Below are 27236 nucleotides of genomic sequence, written 5' to 3' on the forward strand. Positions count from 1 at the left end.
CATACATTTTGAGGGCACCCTGTGTGTATATATGACAACCTGAGAAGATAAGGGAAATTGTTAATTTTCTTCCCATGTGATAATCTCACTGTGGCCATCTTAAACTGAAAGAAAGAGATTTTCTATTTTAAAGATCCACGCTGAAATATATACAGATGATAGAATATGATATCTAGAACGAGCTTTAAAATAACCCCAGCAGGGAGAAGTTGGAGTACAGACGAAGCAGGATGGGTCTCGTGTGGACAGCTATTGAAGCTAGGACGTGGGGCGGGAGGCTTCTTTGAGCCACACCCTCTGCTTTTGTACCTGTTGGAGCACTTCCGTTATGCAAAATATCTTTTTAAGAAAATGTATGTCATGTGTCTGCTCATGGTAATAAATGTTTAATTTCTGTTACTATTTTATATTCTTTTCAAATGCAGTGACCAGAAACCTACCTTCTAAATTGCAAAGGGAAATAAGGCCTAATACAGATTTTATTCTAGCAAACAAAAAGCAGCAATTGCCTGCCTGCTGGTTAACTGCAATCCATTCTGATGGTGATGTTATTGTTGAGTGTTCTGAAAATAAGGGGCATCATGAAGTGAACAACTTTATAACATAATTAGAGATGAATTGCAGGTAACTAGTACATGGATGGAGGGAGGGAGGGAGAGAAAGAAGGAGGGAGAGATGCATAGAGAGACAGACTATACAGCCTCTTTCCAGTGAACATGTATTTATTTATTGAGTACTAAAATGTAGGATTTAGGTCTTGGTCTCTTTTTAGCTTCTTTTATACATGAAACATTTGGAATTCTCATGTGCTGAAAAGGCGATGGAAAGTCACTGTTTACTCCACCGGGGGTAGAAAAGTTGCGAATGCACATTGGGTTAGAGTTTGGCTTTTCCATGGGCTGCGCAGGCTGGGTTCTAACTCCTAGAGCTGGAGTGTGAGGTTCTGGAGCCAGACTGATTTGCTTTGAGAGCAGACGAAGCCTTACAGAAGCTTGTATAAGAGCATAATCCTATATAATAAAAGGCTAATATACAAATCGACCGAATGGCAGAATGACCGGTTACTATGACCTGCACTAACCACCAGGGGGAAGATGGTTAATGCAGGAGCTGCCCCTTGATGGTCCGTGCACTCCCATAGGAGGAGCCCCACTCAACCAGAAGCCAGGCTTACGGTTGGTGAGTGCAGTGGCAGTGGCAGGAGCCTCTCTCACCTCCACAGCAACGCTAAGGATGTCCGACTGCTGACTTAGGCCCTCTCCCTGTAGACATCCATGGAGGGCTCCCAGACTGCAAGAGGGCACAGGCCGGACTGAGGGAACCCTCCCCCCGAGTGCACAAATTTCGTGCACGAGGCCTCTAGTTGTTTATAAAAGCTATAAAAAGTGATCGTGGTCTGATAGATAAAAGGAATTTGAATTGGTCTGTTTTCCTTGGGGAGGGGGCTCTAAATCAATAGTCACTCCAAGTGTGTGACTGAAAATATCAATCATTTACACACCATTAAGGGACAGTGATGGGCAGAGAGGCCAGAGTCCACCGCTACTGCCCACGCAGACACGCACTGTCGCTCTGACTTCAGGCACCGCACACGTCTCTGGGCTTGCAGCCAGGTGGGCCCAAGTGTGCATCTTGGATCACAGGGACGAGGCCAGGCCAGCTTCTTCTCTCTCTGTGGCTCAGAGCCCTCCTCTGTGATGTGATGATGATGACATCAAGCTTAGGAGGTCCCTCTGGCCAGGGTGACCCTGGGGATGTGAAACAACGGTAACCGCACTCGCTCTGGCCAACGCAGGCCCCACCTGTCACAGAGCCAGCGTAGAGCAGCCACTGGCCGAGGTCACCCTGCTGACCGCCCTCATTGCTGGCCCCACTCTCCCTGATGCCAGAGTCAGGGCAGTGATTTGAGCAGTTTTAGCAACCGAACTGCTTTTTCTCATAAAGTTTTACATGAGATTCTAATACATGAAACTTATATGAACAGTGACATCCCAGTACCCATTTACTCCACCAAGTCAGATCTAGAGCACCCACCAGAGAATTAACGGGAGCTCAGAGGGTCCTTGTGTGAGGACGGGCGGTTCAGGATGGCAGCCATGGGCTCACGTTGGCCACAGCAGCAGTTCGTTTTGCTGGCCCCAAACGCTGCCTGAGGTGGACGTGGCCAGACCTGAGGCCCAAGCAGTGCGGCTCGCCAGCCAGCAGGCGTCTATGAGGCAGCCGGGTCTCAGGACAGCAGTCGTGCCTCCTGGGGGGACCTGACCCCAAAATACGTGTCCCTCCTCGAATGCATTGATACTTAGGCTGTGACAGCTGAGAGCTGGCTTTGTTTGTCATTAGCGTCTCAAAGAATGTACGTAGACCTACTTAAAGGAAGGAAATCCGAACCCACTACCCCCAGGACTCCCACCCCTGTGCCCTGGGGCAGCACTGGTCAACCAGAACACTCACTGCAGAGGTCGGAGGTCAGGGTGTGGCTTCCCCACCAGAGCCAGACTCTGCCCACCTCCTGCCTGGACCCTGCCCAGGCTCCCTACAGCCCCCTCGGAAGGAGACCCGGGCCTGCACACCCTGCTGGTCACCAGTGGGGTCTTAAAAACGCACGGATCTGAGGGCCTTGAGGACAAGGTCTGGAGTTGAGAAATTCTTTAATAGGACCCTTTACCTCTGTGGCAGCGGTTCTCAACCTGTGGGTCGCGACCCCTCTGGCCGTCGAACGACCCTTTCACAGGGGTCGCCTAAGATCATCCTGCATATCAGATATTTATATTACGATTCATAATAGTAGCAACATTACAGTTATGAAGTAGCAACGAAAATAATTTTATGGTTGGGTCACAACATGAGGAACTGTATTTAAAGGGCCAGAAGGTGGAGAACCACTGCCTATGGGGAGGGCAGCCAGGCTGCGGCTGAATCTCAGGACCCAGAGTGGCTGTGGGGGTGGGGGTGGGGCATTACCTCCCCACTCCCTTCTCCCGCTGCGTGTCCTCAGGTGCCCTTGCTCCTCATTCTGTCGCTCGGCCTGCCCACCTGCGGCCAGCACAGAACCATGGAGCCTTCTCCCTGTTCCATCCCAGGAGGCACCCGGCTCTGTCTTTCCTCTCAGTCTGGTGCCCCTGCCTCCATCCACACCCGCCTGCCCCCCATTCTCTCTGGGTGCCTCCCTCTCACACCCCACCTCCCCGAACTCCTAGCCGAGTGCCATTTACATTCTGGCTTATGTCCCCTGGTTCACTGTTGTTTAATTTTCTCATCCTCTTGGCTTAACGCCAAAGAGTATTCCGTCCAAATAAAAATGGTAAAGACCTTTTTCTCCCAGGAGAGTTTTATATAATCAGTGCAGCAGCTATTAGGAGGGAGCGTTCGGAAGCGAGTTGTTATCAGTTCCTAAGCTCTGCTGCTAGAACTGGATAACTTCTTTCCTGGTTACCAAAGCTCTGCATGGCCCCAGCCGGTTTGGCTCAGTGGATAGAGCATCGGCCTGTGGACCAAAGGGTCCCAATTCGATCCAGGTCAAGGGCACATACCTCGGTTGCAATCTCCTCGGGCCCTGGCCCTGTTCAGAGGCAACGAATCGATGTGTTTCTCTCACATCAGTGTTTCTCTCTGTCTTTCCCTCTCTCTTCCACTCTCCCTAAAAATCAGTAGAAAAATATCCTCGGGTGAGGATTAACAACAAAAACAAACAACAACAAAAAAAACCCTGCATATTCATTGTAGAATATTTGAAAAATGCAGAGCAGTATAAAAAGAAAATGAAGTACCTGTTATCACACCACACAGAGGAGACTGCTAACATATCAGGACCTCTCCCACTGGTGTTTCTCCTACGAGTGTGCGTGTGTGCGCACGTGTGTGTGTGTGTGTGTGTGTGTGTGTGTGTTTCTTTCACCTAATTTTTTATCCTGATCATTTTCGCTCAGCATCGCATCAGCAGCATTTCCAATATAGCATTAAGCAGTCTTCAAAAACATGATTTTATTTTTTTTATTTTTTTTTAAATTAAATCTTTATTGTTCGGATTATTACATTTGTTCCTCTTTTTTTCCCCCCCATAACTCCCCTCCTCCCAGTTCCCGCCCCACCCTCCGCCCTCACTACCCACCCACTGTCCTCATTCATAGGTGCACGATTTTTGTCCAGTCTCTTCCCGAATCTCCCACACCCCTTTCCCCCCCAAGAATAGTCAGTCCATTCCCTTTCTATGTCCCTGATTCTATTATAATCACCAGTTCATTCTGTTCATCAGATTATTTATTCACTTGATTCTTAGATTCACTTGTTGATAGATGCATATTTGTTGTTCATAATTTGTATCTTTACCTTTTCCTTCCTCTTCCTCTTCTTTTATTTTTTTTTAATTAAATCTTTATTGTTCAGATTATTACATTTGTTCCTCTTTTTTTTCCCCCCCATAACTCCCCTCCTCCCAGTTCCCGCCCCACCCTCCGCCCTCACTCCCCACCCACTGTCCTCATCCATAGGTGCACGATTTTTGTCCAGTCTCTTCCCACATCTCCCACACCCCTTTCCCCCCAAGAATAGTCAGTCCATTCCCTTTCTATGTCCCTGATTCTATTATAATCAACAGTTCATTCTGTTCATCAGATTATTTATTCACTTGATTCTTAGATTCACTTGTTGATAGATGCATATTTGTTGTTCATAATTTGTATCTTTACCTTTTTCTTCCTCTTCCTCTTCTTAAAGGATACCTTTCAGCATTTCATATACTCCTGGTTTGGTGGTGATCAACTCCTTTAGCTTTTCCTTATCTGTGAAGCTCTTTATCTGACCTTCAATTCTGAATGATAGCTTTGCTGGATAAAGTAATCTTGGTTGTAGGTTCTTGGTATTCATCACTTTGAATATTTCTTGCCACTCCCTTCTGGCCTGCAAAGTTTCTGTTGAGAAATCAGCTGACAGTCGTATGGGTATTCCCTTGTAGGTAACTGAGTTTCTTTCTCTTGCTGTTTTTAAGATTCTCTCTTTATCTTTTGCTCTTGGCATTTTAATTATGATGTGTCTTGGTGTGGTCCTCTTTGGATTCCTTTTGTTTGGGGTTCTCCGTGCTTCTTGGACCTGTAAGTCCATTTCTTTCACCAGGTGGGGGAAGTTTTCTGTCATTATTTCTTCAAATAGGTTTTCAATATCTTGCTCTCTCTCATCTTCTGGCACCCCTATAATTCTGATGTTGGTATGCTTGAAGCTGTCCCAGAGGCTCCTTACACTATCCTCGCATTTTTGGATTCTTTTTTCATTTTGCTTTTCTGGTTGGATGTTTTTTGCTTCCTCGCATTTCAAATCATTGACTTGATTCTTGCGCTCCTCTGGTCTGCTGTCGGGCGTCTGTATAATATTCGTTATTTCAGTCCGTGTATGCTTAATTTCTAGTTGGTTCCCCAATATAACATCGAGGGTCTTATTAGTTTTCGTGTAGATCTCATTAAGTTTATCGGCAGCTTCTAAACAGTTCTTGAGAGACCTTAAAAGTGTGGTTCTGAACTCTATATCTTCCATTGACAATTTTGTCCTGTTTCTTTGTCTCCGCATTTTGTTATGCTTCCTTGGTGCACCCCCTAGTGGTCTTTGTTCGCAGTCTTATAGTTAAATCTTGATTGTTGTAGCTAATTCCAGGGAGGGTTTGACCTCCAGGCCAAGTGGCTATGAGAATCAGCTGTGTCAGCAGTGAGAGAACTTCTGTCCTCTAGGGAGGTGCTAATCTAGCCTTTGCCTGAGGCTATCCGGCAAATGCCTCTGTGCAGGGCTTGGGCAGGGCGGGTCGCACAGGATCAACAGGGTGGGCCGGAGAGAGCAGTTATGGCAGCTCTCAGTCCTGTCCCCGGAGGCTCTGCCTCTCTGAGTCCCAGCACCCGCTGCAAACCTCGGAAAGAAAGCTGCACTCGCTCTGACCGAAGCCAGACAGTCCCGCTTCTCCCGTTTGAGTCTGGGTCCCTGAAGACTCGCCCGTATCTGGAGCTCAGAGTCTGCGACTCCCTCCCGATTGAAAACGCCAACCACGCCCTCCGCCGCCAGCCCGCTCCACGCACTCCGCACCTCAGAATTTGACTTCAGCACTGCGCCTCCTCTGAGTGTCCGTATGTGTTTCTCCTTCCTCCTAGTTGTAGGACTTCCACTCAGCCAGCGTTCCTGTGGTTCTGGGTGATGTCTGGTCCGTCTTTTAGTTTCACTTTTGAAGTAGTTGTTCAAAGCAGCAAATCCGGCGTTAACCTATGCCGCCATCTTGGTTCTCCTCTCCAAAAACATGATTTTAATGCCTATGTAATGTTCCATGATGGAGACTAACTAAAATGTAATCATTTCATCCTTTGTGAGATGTTTAGCTTCATTCCATGGAATAAAGAAGACAAGAGGACCATCCCTCGCTGTGCATCTTTGCCGGCCGAGCCACATCACAGGGCAGTGGTTTGGGTGTAAACCTGGGAGGCGACTGGCTCGCCCTGCAGATCTGCTGATTCATGAAGTGTCAGGCCAGAACGGTGCCTGGCGCTTAATGAACTCTTTTATTACTTTGCTGTTATTACTTCCTTAAGAGCAATTCCTAGAAATGGGATTCTGGGTCAAAGGGACAAAATACTGCCAAACCACTGTCCCCTGGGCTCTGTGAACGCACGTCCCTCTGAGGGCGTCCCCTCGCCAGCCCAGACAGCTGGTGCCGTCTCCTTAGTTCAAACAGGCTCTTTGGGATGATTGTAGATCTACGTGCAGTTGTAAGAAAAAACCCTTCACTCGGGTCCCCCCAGTGGTGACGTCTTGCAGAATCAGAGCACAGTGTCCCCACCAGGATACCGACCGTGAGACAACCCACATGTCACTCTCACTTCCCCGTGAGCTGTGCTCATTGGAGAGCACGTGTTCAGTTCTATCCCAGGCCGTCCCACGTGTAGGCTCTCACATCTTCCACCACAGTCAGGACTCAGAACTCTTCCAGGCCTTTTACAACCACACCCGTCCAGCTCCTACCCCACCCAGTCACCCTCGACCCTACTTCCGGACAGACACGACTCTGTTCTCCATTTCTATAATGTTGTCATATCTAGAGTGCCATAGAAATGGAATCCTGCAACGTGGAACCTTTTGGGATTGGCTTCTATTCACTCAGCTTACATCTCTCGAGACCCATGGTAGCGGTCGTGTGGATCGGTGGTTCGCTCTCATGGCTGGGCAGTGTTGCGGGTGTGCACAGACCACACTTTAACATTCACCCCTGGAAGGACGTCTGGGTTGCCTCCAGATGTTAGCGATTCACCCCTTTTTCACTGTGGCCAGTTTGATTAAACAATTCAATTTCTCGGAGGCCCGTGTGGCTATTTCTAGATGTCAGGATCCTTATTTGGGTTGGGTGGAGATGTCTGTGTCACACTGATCATGAATCAACGTCATTACCAAGTTATGAGAGTAAATAAAACTGTGACAAAGTGTTAGGCTGAGATTTAAGGTGCTGGGGGAGGGGGGCGAGATCAACAGCCAATGTGAAGAGACTGAGGAGGGGCCAGCAGGGAGGGTGGCTGGCAGAGGTGCCAGTTCTGATTGATGGAGGAAGGGGGAACAGGGCTCAAGCACGCCCATAGGAAGCCCCCCCACCCGCCCCCCCTTCTTCCCTGCTCCCTTCGGACCCGGCATCACAGTGTCTCCAGGCCTCACCTCCACCTGTAGCTATTTAAACCCCCTTGGGGGAGAGACTGTGGAAGAATTATAAGGTGGGAAATTTTGCTCTAGAGTCCTTACTCCAACTTCAAAGGAGTGCTGTGGAAACTGTTGCTAAGGCAATTTCACAGTCGGTGATGGCAGTACCAGCGAGACAATGAACATAATGGCATGTTTTACAACCACCAACCCCAAAGTATGACTTCCCTGACACCGTTTTTCATGCCTTCGAAAGGTAACACAGATGTTCTCTGTGGTTTTGAAAAGGCACCAACGCCTCACCTGCTTGATGAGATTGTCTCCGGGGGCGGGGTGGCGGGGGGGGGGGGGGGCGGAGCTCATATCTGGCTTCCCAGCAAAGATCCCGGGACCCCGGTTCCTGCCCTGCCCGGCCCAGCCCCACAACCTGAACTTCCCTCCTGTGATAGTGGCGGTCTCTGTCTTTCCCAGCCTGCAAAGCTCAACCCAAACCTTAACTGATGTAGGGCTGTCCTATTTGCCCTGGGTTGGGAGCATCTCATAACGTAGCCCCACAATTATCCGTGGGACAAACCCACAATTTCTGGTGGTCGCTGACTTCATGCCAATCCAAACTAGAATGGACAGCCAACAAGGACGTTTGCAGCAGCTGCAGGGAGTTTCTGTTCAAATAGAAATAGGAGACTAGACCGGAGGTCTCCCCCATCCCGTGTGGAAGATGTGGAAGAATGTGCAAGCGGGGCGCTAGGGGGGAGGGGGGCGTGGCTGTCCTCGCTGTTCAGTCCCCTGCTGTGGTCATGACCCTCCTGCCCGCATCTCCTTGCTCAGAAGGAGTAACTTCCTCGGCCAACAGTGTGTGGGCTGAATGGGTCTGGAATGAGGGGGGTAGACGGAGCAGGGGCAATGCAAGTCATTTCACGTGTGGAGCCCACATTGAAGGGTGCCACACGCGTGCTTTCCCGGGCATTCCTGCCCGCACCCCGAAGCAGGAGCCCCCTCAGGCTGCCTGCTCCCCGGCCGCCAGGCTCCTCCTGTGTGCCTGGGACCAGAGGCCCAGCTTTGGACTGTGCACCCCCATAGGTCCTAAAACACCCCCAAAAGATAAAGGCAAGAAGAAAAAGGAGAGCAGATGCTAGACATTAAGACCAGTTTTTCTTAAAAAGCTTTCTTTTAAAACGTTTCCATGAGGGTGAACTCATACGTGCATTTAAATCACATCTGTAAGGGAACATATGCCCTTAAGTGCACGCTCCAAAACCCAGGCCTGGTCCCTGGCAGGAAGGGAATACAGCACCTGCTGGGCTGCACCCGCCCTGGCTCCGGGCACACAGACAAGCACGGCCTCCTCGTCTGGAAGCAGATGGTGTGGCAGCCACGGCCATCTGTGGTCAGGGCCGGGTGGGCGGGCAAGCAGGCGCTGGGGCTGCCACTCTCCCCGGTCAAGAACGCACAGACGAGGGCTGGCGTGGAGTCGGGGAGGCCCTTGGGGGTGCACACCTCCCTTCCCTCCCGAGTGCTGGGGGGAGCCTGGGCGTGGTCATGCCCGTGTGCGTCCCAGCCTGGGCCGCTTCCCTGGTGGAATCTGCTGCCGAATTAAAGGACCGGTGCCAGAGGGATCTCGCTGGCGAGCCGGGAGAGGCCCAGGGCAGGAGGTCCAGCCCCAATCGGGAGGTGACCAGAACGAGCCCTGGCTCCCCCCTCAGGCCAAGGTGAGGAGGCCCCCATGCCAGGCCCCCTCAGTGGTGGAAGAACCTCCCGGAGAAGGTCTGGCACAGGTGGGGTGCCCCAGGCAGTGGGCGAGCGCCTCAAAGCCTCTGTTGGTCTCGCTGAAGCCTGGACCCCCCACCCCGCCGCCCCCATGTCACTGCTGACATGGCCCGCATCCTAGTTCCTGTCCAGCGCTCACATCATCAGAATCCTGTTTCCACTCCAGAACCTTCCACCGGCTCATTGTTTACCCGTCCTCTCCCTTGGAGACTCCCTTGCACATCTCCCTGGTGCAGCATTCCCAAGGGCTCCGGCTCTGCCTTGAGCAGATCTGCACGCCTAGCCTCATACGGGCAAACGCGATTATCGAGACCTGCCAGGCAGTCTGCAGGCGCATCGCGCTCCTGCCTCCTGGCACAACACGGCATAGCGTGTGGCTGCAAAGCAGGCCCTGGAGGGGCCCCTTCCTGATGCTCCCCTCAGTGAGCCCCTGGATGGGGTGGCCGAGGGGGAAAAGGGGAGCACAGAGCACTGGTGCTTGTCAGAGCCGTGTCCCAGGAAGAGGCCTCTGGCCTCAGAATGGAGAAGCAGCCACTCCCGGGCTTTCAGAAACGGCTTCTCCTGTCTCTTTAACCCAGAGGCCACCTGGCGGGTTTGGCAGCCACCTGGCGGGTTTGGCAGCCACCTGGCGGGTTTGGCGGCCACCTGGTGGGTTTGGCGGCCCTCTGGCCATCTGCTCCACCATCACCAGCCCTGTTTTCCTAAGTGTATTGGTCAAGGCGCTTGGATATCGAGAAACAGACATGTTCTTATGCCGGTTCAAGAGGCCTGGGTTTGTGTAGAGGTGGGGTCGATGGATGTGGGAGGGAACTCATTGAGCTTCTGTAATGACCTCCCCAGAAAGAGCCCCAGGATCCAGGGTGCCAGGAAACCGGGGGGTCCTGGCCTCTCTGCTTCCCTCTCTCTGCCCTCTGTGATCGGCGCCTCCCTCTTATCCTTCTTCAGGGACTGCTCCTCCTCAATCATCTGGGTGGCTCGTGTGGTCAGCTGAGGACAGACTCCCCGTGACCCTGCACTCACCCCAGTTGCCACCAGCTCCAGATGACTTAGTAAACGTTCTGGTGAGGAAAGGTGACTGGGCAATGGCCAGTCTTAGGTCACTGGGGTGGGGCAGGATCACCAGGAGCCAGGGCTGTAGGGAGTGAGCTGGACAGCTCATTGGTCGAAGCACCCCAGGCTGTGATGGTAATGGGCTGGCCGCTGCAGTCCCCTGGGTCTCACTCCTAAGTCCCCACCTGTAAGGACAGGCCCAGAGGGCCTCTGTCAGAATGGTGCCCGCCCAGCCCACAGTACAGTCCTCACCGGAGCACTAGGCCCCACCTTCTGGGCTGTGCAACACCGATGGGCCAGTCCCAACCCTGAGCTGGGCCAGAAGGTCCAGCCAACCTATGTGTGCTCCACTGACACGTACCTCCTTCCTTGTCTTGATTGGCTGTTGATCAGTCCCGACAAAGCGGAGGATCATCCGGCCGTGAGCGTGAATCTCGGGTCGAGGCTCCCAGGCCTCCGATCCTGACGCTCCAGAGTCAAAGGCAGCCCTCCCCCACCCACCCCCGCCAGGAAAAACAGGAGCGGATTGGACGCTCCTTCCTCACGTTCTGGAGATTCTGCAGGTTGAATTCCTACTAAAATCAGATTGGGTCCCGAACGAAATGTGGCCAGATGTTGTTCTGGATGCATCTGGCAATTCGGAGACCCCTGAAGACCTGAGTCCAGATCAGGACATTGGAGCCAGCAGGGACCGGGCGATCCATGGGCACCTGACTGGTATGACATTGTGTTCGAGCCGCAGGTGTTCCGAGTGATTCCTTTCAAACGTGTTCCCTCACGTATTTCTCATCACGGTCCTGAGAGGCGGGCATTTATAGCCCCATTTACAGAATGGCAAACTGAGGCTCCAAGTGGTTATGGTCTTGCCCATGGGTCGGGGTAGGGTGAAACAGAAGGAGAAACTGGGGACAAGCACTGGACCCACGACTCCTGCCACAGCACCACTGCTCACGGCTGGTTTGAGTGTAGATATCAAAAGACAGAGACCTGGTGCCGTGGGTGTTGTGTTCAGGTGTGAGCACTGAATAACGGTGGCCTGGGGTCCTGACTGCCACTCATGGGCTGGGCCTGTGGGAGCCTCGCGTGTCTCCGTGTGCCTCAGTTCCCATGTGGAGATCCCTGAGCACAGGGCTGGGCCTGTGGCTCACGCTCGGTGAGTGTCAGTCATTCGTGATGCAGGCAGTGGGAGGCTTCTGAAGTTCCCCTGACATTCAAGGCCCAGCTACTAGTAAATACGAGGGGAGATTAATATCCGGGGATGAGAGACCTCTGCCTTCTCATTTACTTCTCTGGTCTTGTTTTAATATCACGGGCTGCCAATCAAACCACGGAAGAGTTTGGGGTGACCCGCCGCGCTCATTCATGAACGTTGGCCCCGATTTGCCTCAAGTTGGGCAGCAGTACCAAATCTTTATTTTTTCCGTTAATCTTACTGCCTCCGTATCTTATTTTTAAATTTCATTTTATTAAAAAAAAACCCTTTTTTGTTGGTGCTCTTTGCTTCTGGATAAAGGGTAAAGGATTTGCAAAATGATCCAACGTGTGAACAAAAAGCCTTGTGCCCTCCTGACAAGGCTGCCCCGGGGGGTGGGGTGTCTCCCAGCTTCTCCTGTGGAGAGCGGCTACAGCGTTTGGACAGGTTCAAGCCTCAGACTAAGAGAGGGCACAGTCTTCTCGTGGCAAAGCCACGTGCAAGTCCCAGCTTGGAAGGCAAAGCCCTCCCAGCACAATTATAGACAAAGGCTGTACTTGTAAGCGTGAACCTATGGTCCGAACACATGGCCCCACGTGCCTGAGTGATGTGGGCTTGATAGAGATCAGGTGCATGTAGTTGAGTAGGATCAAAACCCATGAGAATGTTGTAAACATCTAGACCCCGCCTTACTTTGCCTCATGGAATCTGGCTATAAAATAAAGGCACAGCTTGTAGCCTGTGGCGCTGTCGCTAGCTCTCCATCACAGAGGACAGCGTCCCACCCAGACCCAGCTTTTTTCTCTTGTCTGTCTTTTCTCAATCCTTCACCGCTCCCTCTCAGGTTCACCGAACCTGGCTGAGCTGGCTCGGTACATATGGCACCCAACATGGGGCTGAGTATGCCATGGCCGTGCCGGCTCGCCACATTCTCTGACACCTGGAGAGACAGTAAGACGCTGCTGTCCCAGCTCGTCCGACACAGAGCGCACCTGCTGCTTCACCCTGCCTCTCACCTGCCCTGGCCCTCCTGAAGGCTCATTAACTCACTAAATAAGTGAGGCAAAGGCACAACTCTCACACAGCCGTAATATGATACGCGTCAAAGATTTTTATCTAATGCATTAGTTGAACAAGGGAACTGGTAAGATGTTCAAAAAGAGAAATCAAAGAACCATGCATTTATTTTTATTTTTTTAACCCTCACCTGAAAATATTTTTTCCATTGATCTTTAGAGAAAGAGTAGGAGGGAGGAAGGAGGTGGGGAGAGAGAGAAACATGGACTGGTTACCTCCCACATGCACCCCAACCGGGATCAGGGATCGAACCTGCCACTGAGGTATGGTCTGAAGGCCGAGGCTCTAACCATGACCAACCAGCCAGGACCAAAGACCCACGCGTTTATATGCAGAATATTGAAATGTATTTGCCAAGGGACACAGCGTGGTTTGCCCCTGGAGACACCCCCTGGACTCTTCCTACTCCAGACTTCCCCACCAGTTGGCAGACGTGACCTGAAGGAAAGATGATTCTGGATCGCAGGATAAGGCTGGCCTCACGGGGTTTGGCTGTTCTGTGCAGGGCAAGAGGGCCAGGCTGCCAGATGGCCCTTCCTGTGTTTGCTTTGGCGAAAGACTTCGTAATTGGGCTTGTCAACGCTTCCATTATTTGCTGTCCCGAGGCTAGGAAGGCCAGCGCACAAAACTCTCTTACAAATTGGGGGAACTCGTTTCTCATCAAGCTCCCCAGAATGTCCCAAGGCCCCTGTGCCGCCAGTAGGTGAGGCCTCTCTTCCCACCTCGAAGACAGGAGCCTGGGGGCCCCGGACCAGGTCAGTCCCCAAGGAGGGCTCCGCAAGCACCAACTCCTCGTGGTCACAAGAGTCTGGTCACCCCTGAGTAAATGAGCAAGACCGATGTCCCCAAGGACAGCCCGGTAAGAAGGAGAATGTGTGCTCGTGGAGACTTTGCAGATAACAGCTTTGCCATGAAAAGCAAAAACTTATAAAAGTTTCTGAATTAGGGGAGGGCAGGCAGTAAAACCCAGCGAGCATGTGAAAATGTTTCGTTTCGCTTTACAAAAGGAGCTGTTAGGTTGTTGAGAGTGACATATAGCTGCGGAGGAGAAGGAGCTTCTCTATCCATCCAGAAAATGAAACGTGAAAACATCTACAGCGCGGCAGACAAGCACAGCACCGTGCCCGTCGTTCTGCTTCCGCTGGGCCTCGGTGAGCCATCTCAGCAGTTGTCGTTGTTGAACTGAAATCCCAGTCGGCCCACAGGAACGGTACGAACATCGTCTGTATGAGGCCGTCAGACGCCGGCCCCCAGGGTCCTGTCCTCTGGGGCTCTGAGGCGGTCGGTCCTGCAATGAAGCCACAAACTGGCTCCAGCTGATCGCGGAGCCTCAGCAAGTGTCTGAGTAAAACACCCTCTGCGGTGACCGCGACCTGGGTTGCCCGTTTTACAGAAGATGAAATGGGAGCACAGAGAAGCTGAGTAGTTTGTTCAAGTCACAGAGATAAGAGGCGAGGGAGCCTCGAGGGCCACGTGGCAGCCGGGACCCCACCTCACCCCAACTGCTACATGGGGAGTCCCGTTTGTGGGGCGGGTGCTCTTGGCAAAGTCAGGGAGACCCCCCTGTCGTAAGAGCTGCGGTCCCATTCGCGGTCCCCTCGCTTTCGGAGGTGCTGTCATTGACATGACTCCTCTAGTCAAGTCCTCAGACGCTGTGATCGGAAGCTGTCTTGCCAGACGAGACTGGAGAGAACCCAGAGATCGTCCCCACCCCGTGAGCTCCGAGGGGCTGGGACGGGATCCTGACTAGACGTGTGGTGTCTGCGCACATGCGCCCAGGGGCGGGGATCTTTATAACAGCGTCACATCTGCCTTGGAGAACTACAACAGGTGGTGCTCCTGAACCTGTTAGTGCCACCCAACCCACCAGCACCCAGGACTTCTGCCCAGCGATGGAAATGAACATGACAGAGGTCCATGAGGGGGAAGTAGAAATATCCCCGTGCCAGTGTGTGAGTGGCCAGGGCCCCTGGGGATGCGCTGCCATGAAAACATGGGCCTGACACACGGTCAAAGGCAAGACTTCTGGGCAGTGGGGTTGGGTCCAGAGGCCTCGAGGAGCAGCTGCCAGTGAGTCCTGATGGCCAGGAGCAAGGAGAGGGAATACGGGAACCGGAGGAGGAGGAGGGCCGGAGGGGAGGGCCCGGGGTGGGGACGCTCGGGCCTGGAGTGGAGGCTGGGGATAGGAACTTGGCAAGGACTCAGCTAGAACAGACAAACCCTAGAACCTCACGTGCCCAGGGCAGGAGGTGGACCTTCTGTGGCCCAATTGGATCTAGAAACAGGTCGGTGCCAGGGTCCAGGGCTGAGCCAGGATAGCGGCTGCAGGGTAGGCAGCGCAGGCCAATGGCACCGTCACTGACAGTGGCCTTGTCACAGCGTTGCCAGGCCATCAGCACACAGGACCTGGTGTTGGTCACAGAAGGGCTAAATTTGTGGGGGAAACACCTGCTCTTGATAGTTAACTGTGTCTAATAAAGGACGGTGCAAACTGAGCTTCACTGCAAGTGGTGCCCTGGGCACTGACAAGCCACCACCCACTCAGGCTTGCTTCCCTCCCAGCCCAGCTCGTGCTGTGAGCAAGCAGGGCCCGGGTCAGGGAAACATTTGTGATGGAAGTGGAGCTTCGGCGGGGACTGTCCCGTGCGCTGTCAGGCCTGGAGAACAGCTCCCTGGGTGGACTTGAAGTCGCCCAGGGAGGGACCTGGGACCCCTTGGACAAAAGGCGCTGATGCCAACTCGGTCTCCCCCGTCCGGGTGGGCAGGCACCCAGATGGCGTGCTCTGGGGACCATGGTTCACAGCACGTCCCTTCTCACTGTGATTTCCTGATTTGGTCATACAACATCAGCCCTTGGTCCTAAAAGGCAATTTTCTTAAAGCTAACGACCTTTAAATTTATATATTATTATTTTTTTACATAATGGCCCTCATGAGGTCACTGGGGACTCCCTGCAGTGAGACATCCCTGAGCCAAGGTTGTCTGCGCTGAGTCAGGCTCCACGGAGGGTGGGCATGTGGCCGCCTGTCACCTGCGGGGGCGTTTACGTGGGCGGTCGCTTTGGATTTTACAACTCTTTTCAGTGGCAAAGGAATGAAATTAGTCACAACCTCTCTCCATGCACTGAATGACGTGTATTATGTGCAACATTCCAGAGCCCAAGGTTACGGTTTCTTCTTTTTAAAATAAGCCTGCGGGCTGGGGCCGGAGAGGAGCTCCCGGCCTCTGAAGCCGACGTGGAGACCCACCGCCGCTCCTCCGCTCTCACGGCCTGTCGCTCTGTCCCGCAGGTGGTGTTCAGCAAGTACTGCAACTCCAGCGACATCATGGACCTCTTCTGCATCGCCACCGGCCTGCCCCGGTGAGTGTGCAGCCGGCCCGCCCGGAGGGCGTCTCTGCCCCCCCTCCGTGTCTTTCAGTTCACCTTGACCGGAAAAGCGGGGGGGTGGAGGTCGCCCTGGGGGAGGGATGAGAGGGGCAGAAGGGCCACCTGGGCAACCCTTTCACATCTGTGAATGAAACCCTGGCGGTTTTGGCCACAGCCGGCCCGCTGGTGCCACAGGCTCCCCGTGTCTGCACGGAGGAAACCGTTGGGCGGAATCAGGCAGAAAGTAGCATCCAGAGTTTCCTTTCTCCTCCATTGACGCATCTGCTTTTGGAGGAAGGATGAAGGAGGGCGGCTGTGTCTGGCTTTGCCCGCCCCCACCTCTCCCATCCCCTAACGGTCCAGCAGGTGCCTCCTCTAGCTCAGGCGGGTCATCACAGATCAGTATTGGGGGAAAGACCGACTTCAGAAATGCGTTGAAAAGACCAGTTGCCTACCTTACAGAATCGTCAGCATTCCCTGAGAACTGTTTTCCCAAATCAGCAGTGTCCTAGCGCAAGTGGAAACGCTATCGTAACTTTTCAATTATAGAGTGATTGGGAGTAGCTTTGGCAGGACAGTTGCCTTTAAAGTCAGGATCCGGGTCCAGCGAGGACCACGGAGTCTTTCACAGGCGAGTGAGGAAGGGGTTCGGAGCTGAATTACAGCAAACGGCAGGCAGTTTGTAGCAGCAAAAATAGCCACTGGCTGGGGCATCTTTTGTTAAGGGCTGTGCTAAGAAATAAATGTATGTTGTTCTTTAGACCAGTGGTTCTCAACCTTGGCTGCACAGTAGAATCACCTGGGAATCTTTTTAAAATCCTGATTTCTGGGCCTCATCCTCCGGAAATTCTGTTTCTTTGTGATGGGGAGGGGCCACAACATGAGTAACAAAGAAACAGAATTTCCGGAGGATGAGGCCCAGAAATCAGGATTTTAAATAGATTCCCAGGTGATTCTCATGTGCAGCCAAGGTTGAGAACCACTGCTTTAGACCAACCCTGAGGTTTGAGTGTCACCCATTGCACAGATTTTAAAAAATACACAACTGAAGAGCAGGCAGCTCACCTACCGTGGCCCAGGCAGCCGCTCACGGGAGGACCCGGGGAGAGGTTGGAGGGAGACGCCACGTTTTCACTTAAAACTGTTTTGTCGGAGAGATTCGTGCCCATTTAGGTGGACTCCCAAAGGAATGAAGTAGGAAGGCAAACGATATAATGTTTATTCCCATTTCACCCGTTTTATTTAACCTTCCAACTCAGTCAGTGAGGCTTTCTCCAAGTCCCATTTTAAATGACGGTGAAGTCTACCGAGCACGTAGGGTTACTCGGCCATTCCGCTTTATGTACAACCGGGCGGCAGGGCCCAAGCACAGTCCGCTCGTGCTCTCGGGGCTCTGGGCGCCCCTCTCGCGCGAGGCCCATCCCAGGGCGCGCCCCGTGAGGCCGTCAGGTGAAGGCGCCGGCTTGGCGTGTCTTCCAGGAACACGACCATCTCCCTGCTGACCACGGACGACGCCATGGTCTCCATCGACCCCACCATGCCCGCAAATTCCGAGAGGTAAGCAGCCGGCGGCTTAGTCCGACCCTGTCCTCGTGGCGTCTCCGACACTTGCCCACACCCACCCGAGGATCTCTGTGGTTGTTTTTGTGATTTAATGCTGAAGAAAGCTGAATGTAGAGCAAAGATGGGCCGGTGGGGTGGGAGGGCCGGTGAAGGAGGCTTGGTTCAGCTGGTTCCTTACCCAGGTGGTAACAATTGTAAGGGGGCCAGGAGCCCTGTGAGCAGGGACTGGTGTTATTACCATTTCACAGATGGGCAAACTGAGGCAAGGGGGCTGAGTGTCGAGTAGTGGAGCCACCCCCCTGTCCGCCTGCAGAAGGGGAGCAGGACATTCCCTGACCAGAGCCCCTGGGGGACAGTTGGCATTTTCCCACCGGGACGAATCCTGGTGTTGAAGTCCCGGGGACTCCTCTCTGCACAGGGGAGGGGAGGCAGCAGAGGGAGGGGTGCGGAGGGGAGGGACAGGAGAGGGGTCGGCGGTGAACACATTTTCAAATATGAGTACAGTGTGTGTGGCAAGAGGAAGGAAGGACGAGGACTCTGAGCAGGGCCCCTCCATCTTTGATCGGCCCCTTTGCCAGTGCTCTGCAGAGCCCCCGATGGCCCCACTTCATCCTAGGGCAGTGATGGCGAACCTATGACACGCGAACTCATTTTTTTGGTTGATTTTTCTTTGTTAAATGGCATTTAAATATATAAAATATCAAAAATATAAATCTTTGTTTTACTATGGTTGCAAATATCAAAAAATTTCTATATGTGACACCGCACCAGAGTTAAGTTAGGGTTTTTCAAAATGCTGACACGCCAAGCTCAAAAGGTTCGCCATCACTGTCCTAGGGGCTGGGCGAGGCAATTTAAACTGCATTCTCTGTGGGGAACAGGAGTGCGATTGGGTGTGGGGGTGCCCCTTGGGACCCCAGTCTGTGTCTCCGGGTCCTCCTTGAACACCCCCTCCAAGCGACATGTGTGAATCTGGCCTGAGCCAGCTGGTCTGAGCCTTCGGGAGAAAGCCTGCACCAGGCAGACCCTCACATACCCAGCAACTGGAGGCCTGAGACCTCCCTGCAGGCTTCCCCCACCCCAGCCAGGCCTCCCCCGCCCAGCGCACCCATCAGCCTCCCTGAATCTCACTCATCAGCAGCTTCTGCCCCCTGATTATGGGCTCCGGGCTCCCCGGAAGGAACGGTGCTAATTGGCTCCCTAAAGACGTCAACGAGATTCTTGTAGATCTCAGCCAGGCTCCGGCCTAACCAGAGCTCGCTGCAGAAGGAAAGCCGACACGTGACCTGTCACCCAGGCTTGTCCACCAGACAAGTGATCTCTCACTCAGACCAGTGCCTTGTCAGTGCAAGCTGGTCTCTGATGGAGCGAAACCACATTTTTGTCTGAATTCAGTTGAAACAGTTTGTCTGTTCAGACTCTGTCACGCGTTATCTCTGGTCTGGCACTTGGCTGTGTGGCAGCACCTCTCCACAGGGCGGCGGCGGGCGAGGGCCTCTGGCGATGCCTGGAGATATTATGGCTGTCACATGGGGGAAGAGGGTCAGGGGGTAGCTCCATGGCCCCATGCACAGGAGGGCCCCACCACAAAAGCATACTCTCTTCTGTGTTGAATTCCTGCTCCTCCCACGGCCAGGACCCACTGAGGGCCCCTCCCTTCCCCAGGTCAGAGGATGACCAGACCGCATTTTAAATAACCTGCGACAGGTGACCCAAGGGGGAGGCTCTCATTAACCGCGGCTGCGGGGCTCCCACTCTCTCTGGGGGCTGGTCAGAAGGGAGATTGATCACCTAGCAGCCCTGACCCCTGAGGACCAACAAGTAGAATAGACGCGTCCCAACCTTGTTCAGACAACGCTCAGAGGGACCTTGGTCCCGCGCTTCTCCCTGGACCGGGGGCCATTCTGGCTACCAGGGTGTCCAGCTGAGAAAGCTGTGGCCTCTTGACCACGCCACCCCTCTGTTTCTGCCACAGCTGCGTCCAGATAGATCCTCATCGGGAGAGAGAAGCAGACGCTCAAATAGCATGAGAAGAAGAGGGGCCTGTGGCCGGGTACAGGGAGAGAGGAGGGGCCAGAGTGACGCAGCTCCGGTTTCCCGTTTTAGCCCAGTCGTCACAGGTGTAGCGTTCTGGTGGGTGAAGGGCTGTGTGCCTGTGAGGTGGCATACGGGCATCCCTCAGCCCAGGAGACAGGCCTCCTGGGTCCTGGCCAGGCTCCTCCTCCCAAGGAGGTCACCCAGGCAGTAATGTTTTCAAAAAAAGACAAATGCAATGAAAGTTCAAGGCAGTTTACCCCAGAGTAGTTTGCAGCAGTTCGTTGTTGAGGAAGAGAATGGCGAGGCAGCTCGACCGTGACCGAGCCAGGAGCTGATGGGTCCCGGCAGCAGCTTGCCTGGGTCTGAGAGCACCCAAACTCTATTTGGCCATGGGATATTCAGAGTCAGGATTAAGGACCAAGGGGCCAACCTGGAGGGGCCAGAAACTCAACCCGGGCATCTGGCTCAAGGGCCTGGAAGGTTCCTGTGACTGCTCGGTACATTCAGTCTCCAGGTCCAGTCCCACGCCCACTTTTGCTTCAGTTCCCAGTTTGGGGTTCCCCGTTCCCCAGTTCACCCATGAGAGGTTTACCTGTGCGCATTCGCAGCTGAGGTGGGCTCTTCAGGGAGAGTTGGGCTCCGTTCAGGATCCTGTGGTGATGGGAGGGTCTCTGCATAAGCCCATCCCAAGTCTGGTCCGTGGGGCGTCTGTCTTCAGCGCCTCTGGCTCTCTCCCCGCCCACCACACCTGTGTAGAGCCAGCCGTTCCAACAGTGGTAAGACAGGTACTTTCTTTCTTTTGTTTTTTTAAATATATTTTTATTGATTTCAAAGAGGAAGGGAGAGGGAGAGATAAAAACATCAGTGATGAGAAAGAATCATTGATTGGCTGCCTCCTGCACACCCCCTGCTGGGGATCAAGCCTGAAACTGGGGCACGTGCCCTGACCGGAATCGAACCATGACCTCCTGGTTCATAGGTCAACATTCAACCACTGAACTACCCGGGCCAGGCAAGAACTAATTTAAAAAACAATAACAACAACAACAACTAATCCAGTGAATTCTATTTCACTTGAGCGCTTATCTCTGGGGCCAGGTGTGCCCGGCCGTCTCTGACAGCATCTCACAGTGACCTGTCTTCTCTCTTGCAGCACTCCCTACAAAGTGAGACCTGTGGCCCTCAAGCAACTCTCTGGTAAGGCCCCGCTGTCATTTTAAATATTAAAAGAAAAAGAAGAAAGCTCCGGGCTACCCTGTGATGAATGTGTATTAGTTATGCATTAGCATCTAAAGCGGCATACTATTCCAGGATCTAAAGCCATTTATAACTGCAGAGACGGGCTTCTACTCTGCCCATGACAATTCCTCAGGGACACCCCGCCATTCTCTCCCCAGGGACTTAGCGGACACTGGGCGACAGTCCCCTCTTGTCCTCCTGAGATCAGTGCCTGCCCTGCCCATTTAGACTGTGAGCCACAGAGGTGGGCCGTGTGCAGCCTACAGCCTCAGGATGCCTCAGCCAGTGGTGCTGTTTCACTAAAACCCCATTTCCTCCCGGAACCGTACCACTCTCACTTATGTATGCCGTATGCATAAGAAAATGGTCCTGTTGGGGTGTAGATTTTGATGAGCTTTGGAAAATGTATACACCCCTGTAACTACCCCAAAACCACGACACAGAACATTTACATCACCTGGGAGAGCTCTCAGGCGCCTCCTCCCATGGACCCCCTCACTCTACTCCTGCTCTCTGTCAGCGACCGACCTGCTTTCTGACACCGAAGATGAGATTTGTCTTTTCAAGGGTATCAGATAAAAGGAATTACATAAGATGTGTGCTCTTCTTGGCTCAGCCTAATGTTTTTGAGCTGTGCCGTGTGTTGAGTGTGTCAGTAGGTGAGTCGTGCCCCATGGTGGGAAGGACCACAGCTGGTTTATCCGGTCACGTGCTGAAGGATCTCTGAGCTGTCTCCAGTTTGGGGCTTTGTGAATAGGGCTGCTGTGAGTATTTATGTAGGGATGTATATTTTCATTTCTTTTTTTTAATATGTTTTTATTGATTTCAGAGAGGAAGGGAAAGGGAGAGAGAAAGGCAGAAACATCAATGATGAGAGATAATCATTGATTGGTTGTCTCCTGCACACCCCACACTGGGGATCGAGCCTGCAACCCAGGCATGTGCCCTCATCGGAAATCGAACTATGACCTCTTGGTTCGTAAGTCGACGCTCAATCACTGAGCCACACCGGCTGGGCTATATTTTCATGTCTATGGGATTGAATGAGATTTCTGGATCATATGGTTAAGTATATGTTCTGTTAGGGTTTGGCCTGTAAATTTTTAGTAAGTCTTGAATTCAAGAAATGCGAGTCCAAGGGATTTCTCTTCTTTTTCAAAAACATGTTGCTTATTCTAGGTTCCTTTTATTTTTCAAATAAATTTTAGAATCAGTCTGTCAATTGGTACCAAAAAAAAAAAAAAGTCTACTGGGATTTTGATGGAAATTGTATTAAATATATAGAAAATTTGGGGAAGAATTACTGTCATAATGTTCAGCCTTCAGAGTCATGCATATGGAATATCTCTCATTTAGGTTTCTTTTAATGTTTCTCTATAATGTATTACTATAGTTGTCAGGGAAATGTTCTTAAATACATTTTGATGTATTTGTTACTAAGTATTTTCTATTTTCATGCTATTGTCAATAGATTTGTTGCATTTTTTTCATTTCTAATTGTTTTTATTTTATAGAAATATAATTGCTATTGTTTATTGACATCGCTAAACTATCACTTATTAAGTCCAATACCTTTTTGTAGATTTTCCAAGACAGAATTGCTTCTTGCTTTTAAATCTAGATGCCTTTTGTTTCTTTTTCTTGCCTTATTGTACTAGCTAGGAGATCCAGTACAATATGTGAGAGTCTAGATTCTTGCTTTGTTATCAATCATAGAGGGAATGTGTGCAGTCTTTCACCATCAATTATGACGTTAGCTGCAATTTTCTTTAGATATCCTTTATCAGGGGTTTTTCTTTCTATTCCCAATTTGTTCAGAGTTTTCATTATAAATTGGTGTTGAATTTTGTCAAATGCTTTTTCTGCCTCTATTGAGAGGTTCATGTTTTATTTCTCCATCCTGTTCATGGCGAATTTTACTGATTGATTCTAAATGGTTAAACTAATCTTGCATTCCTAGTACAAACTCTATTTGGCCATGGTATATTTTCTGCATTCAATTTGCAAATATTTTGTGAAGTTTAGGAGGGATATTGGTCCTAGCTTTGTTATTATATGTTCATCTAACCTCATAAAATGAGTTAGGAAGGCTTCCGGGGCCTCTGTGTGATTTTTCTGGGAGGGTTTATATGGAGTCGGCCTTGTTTCTGTCTTAAGTGCTTGTAGAATCCTCAGTGAATCTATCTGTGTGTGGAGTTTCCTTGTGGGAAGGTTTTAAATTATGAGTTCAATTTCTTTTCTTTTTTTATAATTTTTATTTTTTAAAATGTATTTTATTGATTTTTTTACAGAGAGGAAGGGAGAGGGATAGAGAGTTAGAAACATCGTTGAGAGAGAAACATCGCTCAGCTGCCTCTTGCACACTCCCTACTGGGGATGTGCCCACAACCAAGGCACATGCCCTTGCCCGGACTTGAACCTGGGACCCTTGAGTCCGCAGGCTGACGCTCTATCCACTGAGCCAAAGCGGTTAGGGCTTGAGTTCGATTTCTTAACTAGATTAGTAGATTAAGGGTTTGTACTTATTTGGGAATTCATTTGAAGAGGTGGTGTTCATTTCCTCTAAGAATTTATTGGCATGATGTAGTTTGAAATATGTCCTTGTGATCCTTTTTATGTCCATAGGATGATAGCGAAATCCTCAGTTTCATCCAAGATATTAGTAATTTATAGCATCTCCCTTTTTGAGTTAATCAGTCTAACTAGAGATTTATACTAGATTTTATTGATTTTTTTTTAAAGACCCAGCTTTGAGTTTTATTGGCTTCCTCTGTTTGTCTCCTATTTCATTGATTTCTCCTCTTTAGCTCCAGGTCTAATTTGCTCTTCTTTTTCTATCTAATAAAGGTGGAAGCTTAGATCATTGATTTTAAATCTTTCTCCTTTTTTATAATGATTAAAAGCTAGGGATTTCCCTCTACACATACTTTAGCTGTATCTCATACATTTTGGTTTGTTGTGTTTTCAATTTTATTCAGCTCAAAATATTTTCTAATTTACCTTGTGGTTTCTTCTCTGGTCCATGTGTTATTTAGGAGTATATTATGTAATTTTCAAATACTTGGATATTTTCCAACTCTCTTTCTGCTGTTGATTTCTATTAATTCTGTTCTGATCAAAAGTAAACCCTGTGTAACTTCGTCTTTTTTAATTTATTGAGCTAAATGGTATACCTCGGTGACTGTCCCAGGTACTCCCGAAAAGAATGTGTATTCTGCTGTTCTTGGGTGGAATCATCTAGAAATGTCAATTAGGTCAAGTTAGTTGATAGTGTAGTTCAAGGTTCTTATACCTTCACTATTTTTTTGTCTACTTGTTCTACTGATTGATGAAAGATGAGATTGAAATATCCACTATATTGTGGATACATTTATTTCTTCTCTCAGTTCTCTTAGTTTTGGCTTCATACCGTTTCAATTTCTGTTATTAGGTACGTACTTATTTAGGATTATTGTGTCTTCTTGATGTATCTACTTCTTTATCCATATGAAATCGTCCCTTTATCCTTGGGACTATTTTTTGTTTTAAAGTCTTCTTTATCTCCTATTAACATAGCCACTGCAGCTTTCTTATGCGCAATGCTCATGGTTATAGTCGTTTCCATCTTATTACTTTTAATATATCTGTGTCCTTATATTTGCAGTGGATTTCTTGCAGGCAGCTTTTATCAATACTGGCAATTTCAGTTTTCAAGTGGCATTTTTAAACCATTCACATTATATGTGATTCTAGATATGGTTGGATTTAAATCTACTACCTTGATACTCATTTTCTACTTGTCTCATACAATCCTTCTTGACATTTTTTTCTATCTTTTCCTACATCTTTTGCATAGAGAGCATTTTTTAATTCCATTTTTCTCCACTCTCGGTTTATGATCTTTGCTTCTTTATTGAATTTCTTTGAGGTTGCTCTTGGTTTCACAACATGTATCATCAGCTTATCACAGTCTTTAAATTATATTATTACACCCCTTCTCAACAGTGTAAGCATCTCACAACTGTGCTTTCGCTTCTCCCACCTCATTCTTTGTGCTATTTGTCATTCATTTCACTTCTATTTCCACGGGGAAACTCTTAATACACCGTTATCTTTTTTTGCTTTCTGTAGTCAGTGATGTTTTTTTCTTCATTCCTTTGCATAGACCCGTGTTTGCATTTTTTGTTATATTGTTGATTGGACTTTGTTTCTCTCCTTAAAGAGCGTGGGCTCTGTTAAGTTACGCGCACGTCTGTCTGGTGCCTTTGAGACCGGTTGTAAGGTTTGCTAGGATGGTTGCAGAGGACCCTTGCTCTAGGCACAGTTCAGTCCTACTGCTAACGCATGGTCCTTCTGCGGTCCTCGCTGACTCCTGGCTGGCCACTGAGCATTCTCCACTCTGGCTCTTTGGCGCTCAGACATTTGGATATGAGGTGGAGGGATGCTGGGGGCAGATCACGTGGGACCCTGAAGGACCATGCAGAGGCCACTGCATTAGGAGGAGGGGGCAAGTGGAAGTGGTGAGGAGTGGTCAGATTCCGGCATGTTCTGCAGGAGGAGTCAGGTGATTTCCTAAGTGGAAGTGGGATAGGAACAGAAGAGGTCCAAGAAGCCTCCTGGGTCCAGCCTGAGCCATGAAAGGGTGGAATGGCACCTTCTCCTCCACAGGACGGGAGCTGAGGGTGCGCAGGTGCAGGGAGGAGAGAGGAGCTCAGTTTTGGATGCATTGGGTGTGGTTTGGCTGTTGGACATCAGTGTTGAGTAGATTCCTTGAGAGGAGCCTAGAGCTCCCCCTCAGATAGGGAGGGACGTGGGGGAGTGACATGTTTGTAGCCATGGGTGAGATGAGCTCCCCAAAGCAAGAGGGACTAAGGGTTGAGCCCTGAGACTCATGGACAGAATTCCAGGAGAAGGAAGGAGGACATTGGCAACTTGACGCCATCCAGACACAGGACCAGGGACAAGGAAGCCCTGAGTGAGGGGTGCATGCAACAGAGATGAGCTTGGGGGAGGAAGTCCATGCTCAGAGAGTCACATGACTGTCAGGGGAGGCAGAATATAGGGGATTCTGTGTAACTTGGGAGTCCAACTAGCACCAATGAGAGATGGAGTAGAGGCTTCTTCAGGGAAAGAACTTGACAAAAGCCAGAGCCAGTGTGGGTAGAACTGGCCGTCTTGAGATCCAAGCTCTGCCTCCCACAGGACTTGGGGTGAAGGGCTGGGTTCTCACGTCCTCATGGGGTGCCCAGCAGGTGTCTGAGTGAGGAGGGGGACAGTGGACTGGGAATTTCAGTCCCTCCCAAACCTGGGATCTTAGGAGCCACCATGGTTGGATCACAAACTGCACTGCGGAGCACAGAGAGCCATATTAATATCTCAGCGGCATGAGGTTTTGCGTGAAGGACAATAAAGAGCCTTTCTCAAGGTGCCAGGATGAGTCCCGCCTGCCTGTGGCTTCCTCTCTGCTTCCGCCCAGGACAGTCCTCCTGGCGACAGAGGGAGCTGATGCACGCCCTTGCCGGGGGTGGGACAGTTTGTTCCTCAGTGTCATCTGCGCAGTTGCTCAAAGGGACCCCAGAGCCATGAGTGGCAGCTGCCTCAGGGGTGACCCTCTCGCTGACTCCCCCCAACTGGCTTTCCTTCCTTCTTTGTCTCAATCCCTGTGTCCTCCAAGGGCTTCCTGGGATCACCTCCAAATACACTACCGGCACCCAGCTCCTGTCTCCAGGCAGCTTTTGAGGGACCCAACCTAAGGGCCGGGGGCTGGGGGTGGGCTGGGAGGACAAGAACAAAGGGCCGTCCCTCTGCCCTCCTCACTTGTCAGGGGGTGAAATGGCCCCAGGAAAGCCCCTAACCCCACTGCGCTTCCATTTCCCCACAGAGTAGGAACTGGGATACACGTCCATGGTTCCTAAGAGGATGAAGGCAGTAATTTATGCAGAATGCGGCTATCTCTTTAAATGGCCTAGAGGGCATATTTGAATGGCTAGCGGTTCTGTCTCTCCGGACCTGCTGGGTCTTAATAGAACCGGAATGCCTCCCACAGCTAAAACCACACTTGTCCCGCTGGCTCCATTCTCACTTGCACGTGAAGATAATGCTTGAAATTTGAGCACACACATGTTGTTTGTGAGAAATAATACAGCTTCTTAATAACGTTTTCTATTTTTAGTGCAATTTCATTGCAAACAGCTTTATAATCACAGCCTTAGTCATTCTGATTTGCATTATTTTTTAAACAACAAGAGCGCAGTGTATAAAATGAGCACGAACCACCCTCCTGCGACGCCTGGGGGGCTGGCTCACTCCACGTCT

General features: G+C 50.8%; 1 protein-coding gene across 2 annotated transcripts in view; it reads left to right on the forward strand.

Moving 5' to 3' along the window:
• The window catches only part of PDE9A (phosphodiesterase 9A), an 87736-nt gene that overhangs the window by 12777 nt on the left and 47723 nt on the right, over positions 1-27236 (forward strand). For both annotated transcript variants that reach the window (XM_059686537.1, XM_059686538.1), the window contains exons 2-4: positions 16027-16097; positions 17583-17660; positions 20857-20900. In XM_059686537.1, the coding sequence (XP_059542520.1) occupies positions 16027-16097; positions 17583-17660; positions 20857-20900 (193 nt within the window). The remainder of the gene's footprint in view (positions 1-16026; positions 16098-17582; positions 17661-20856; positions 20901-27236) is intronic.

The sequence above is a fragment of the Myotis daubentonii genome, chromosome 3 (assembly GCF_963259705.1).
Source record: "Myotis daubentonii chromosome 3, mMyoDau2.1, whole genome shotgun sequence".
Classification (NCBI taxonomy): domain Eukaryota; kingdom Metazoa; phylum Chordata; class Mammalia; order Chiroptera; family Vespertilionidae; genus Myotis; species Myotis daubentonii.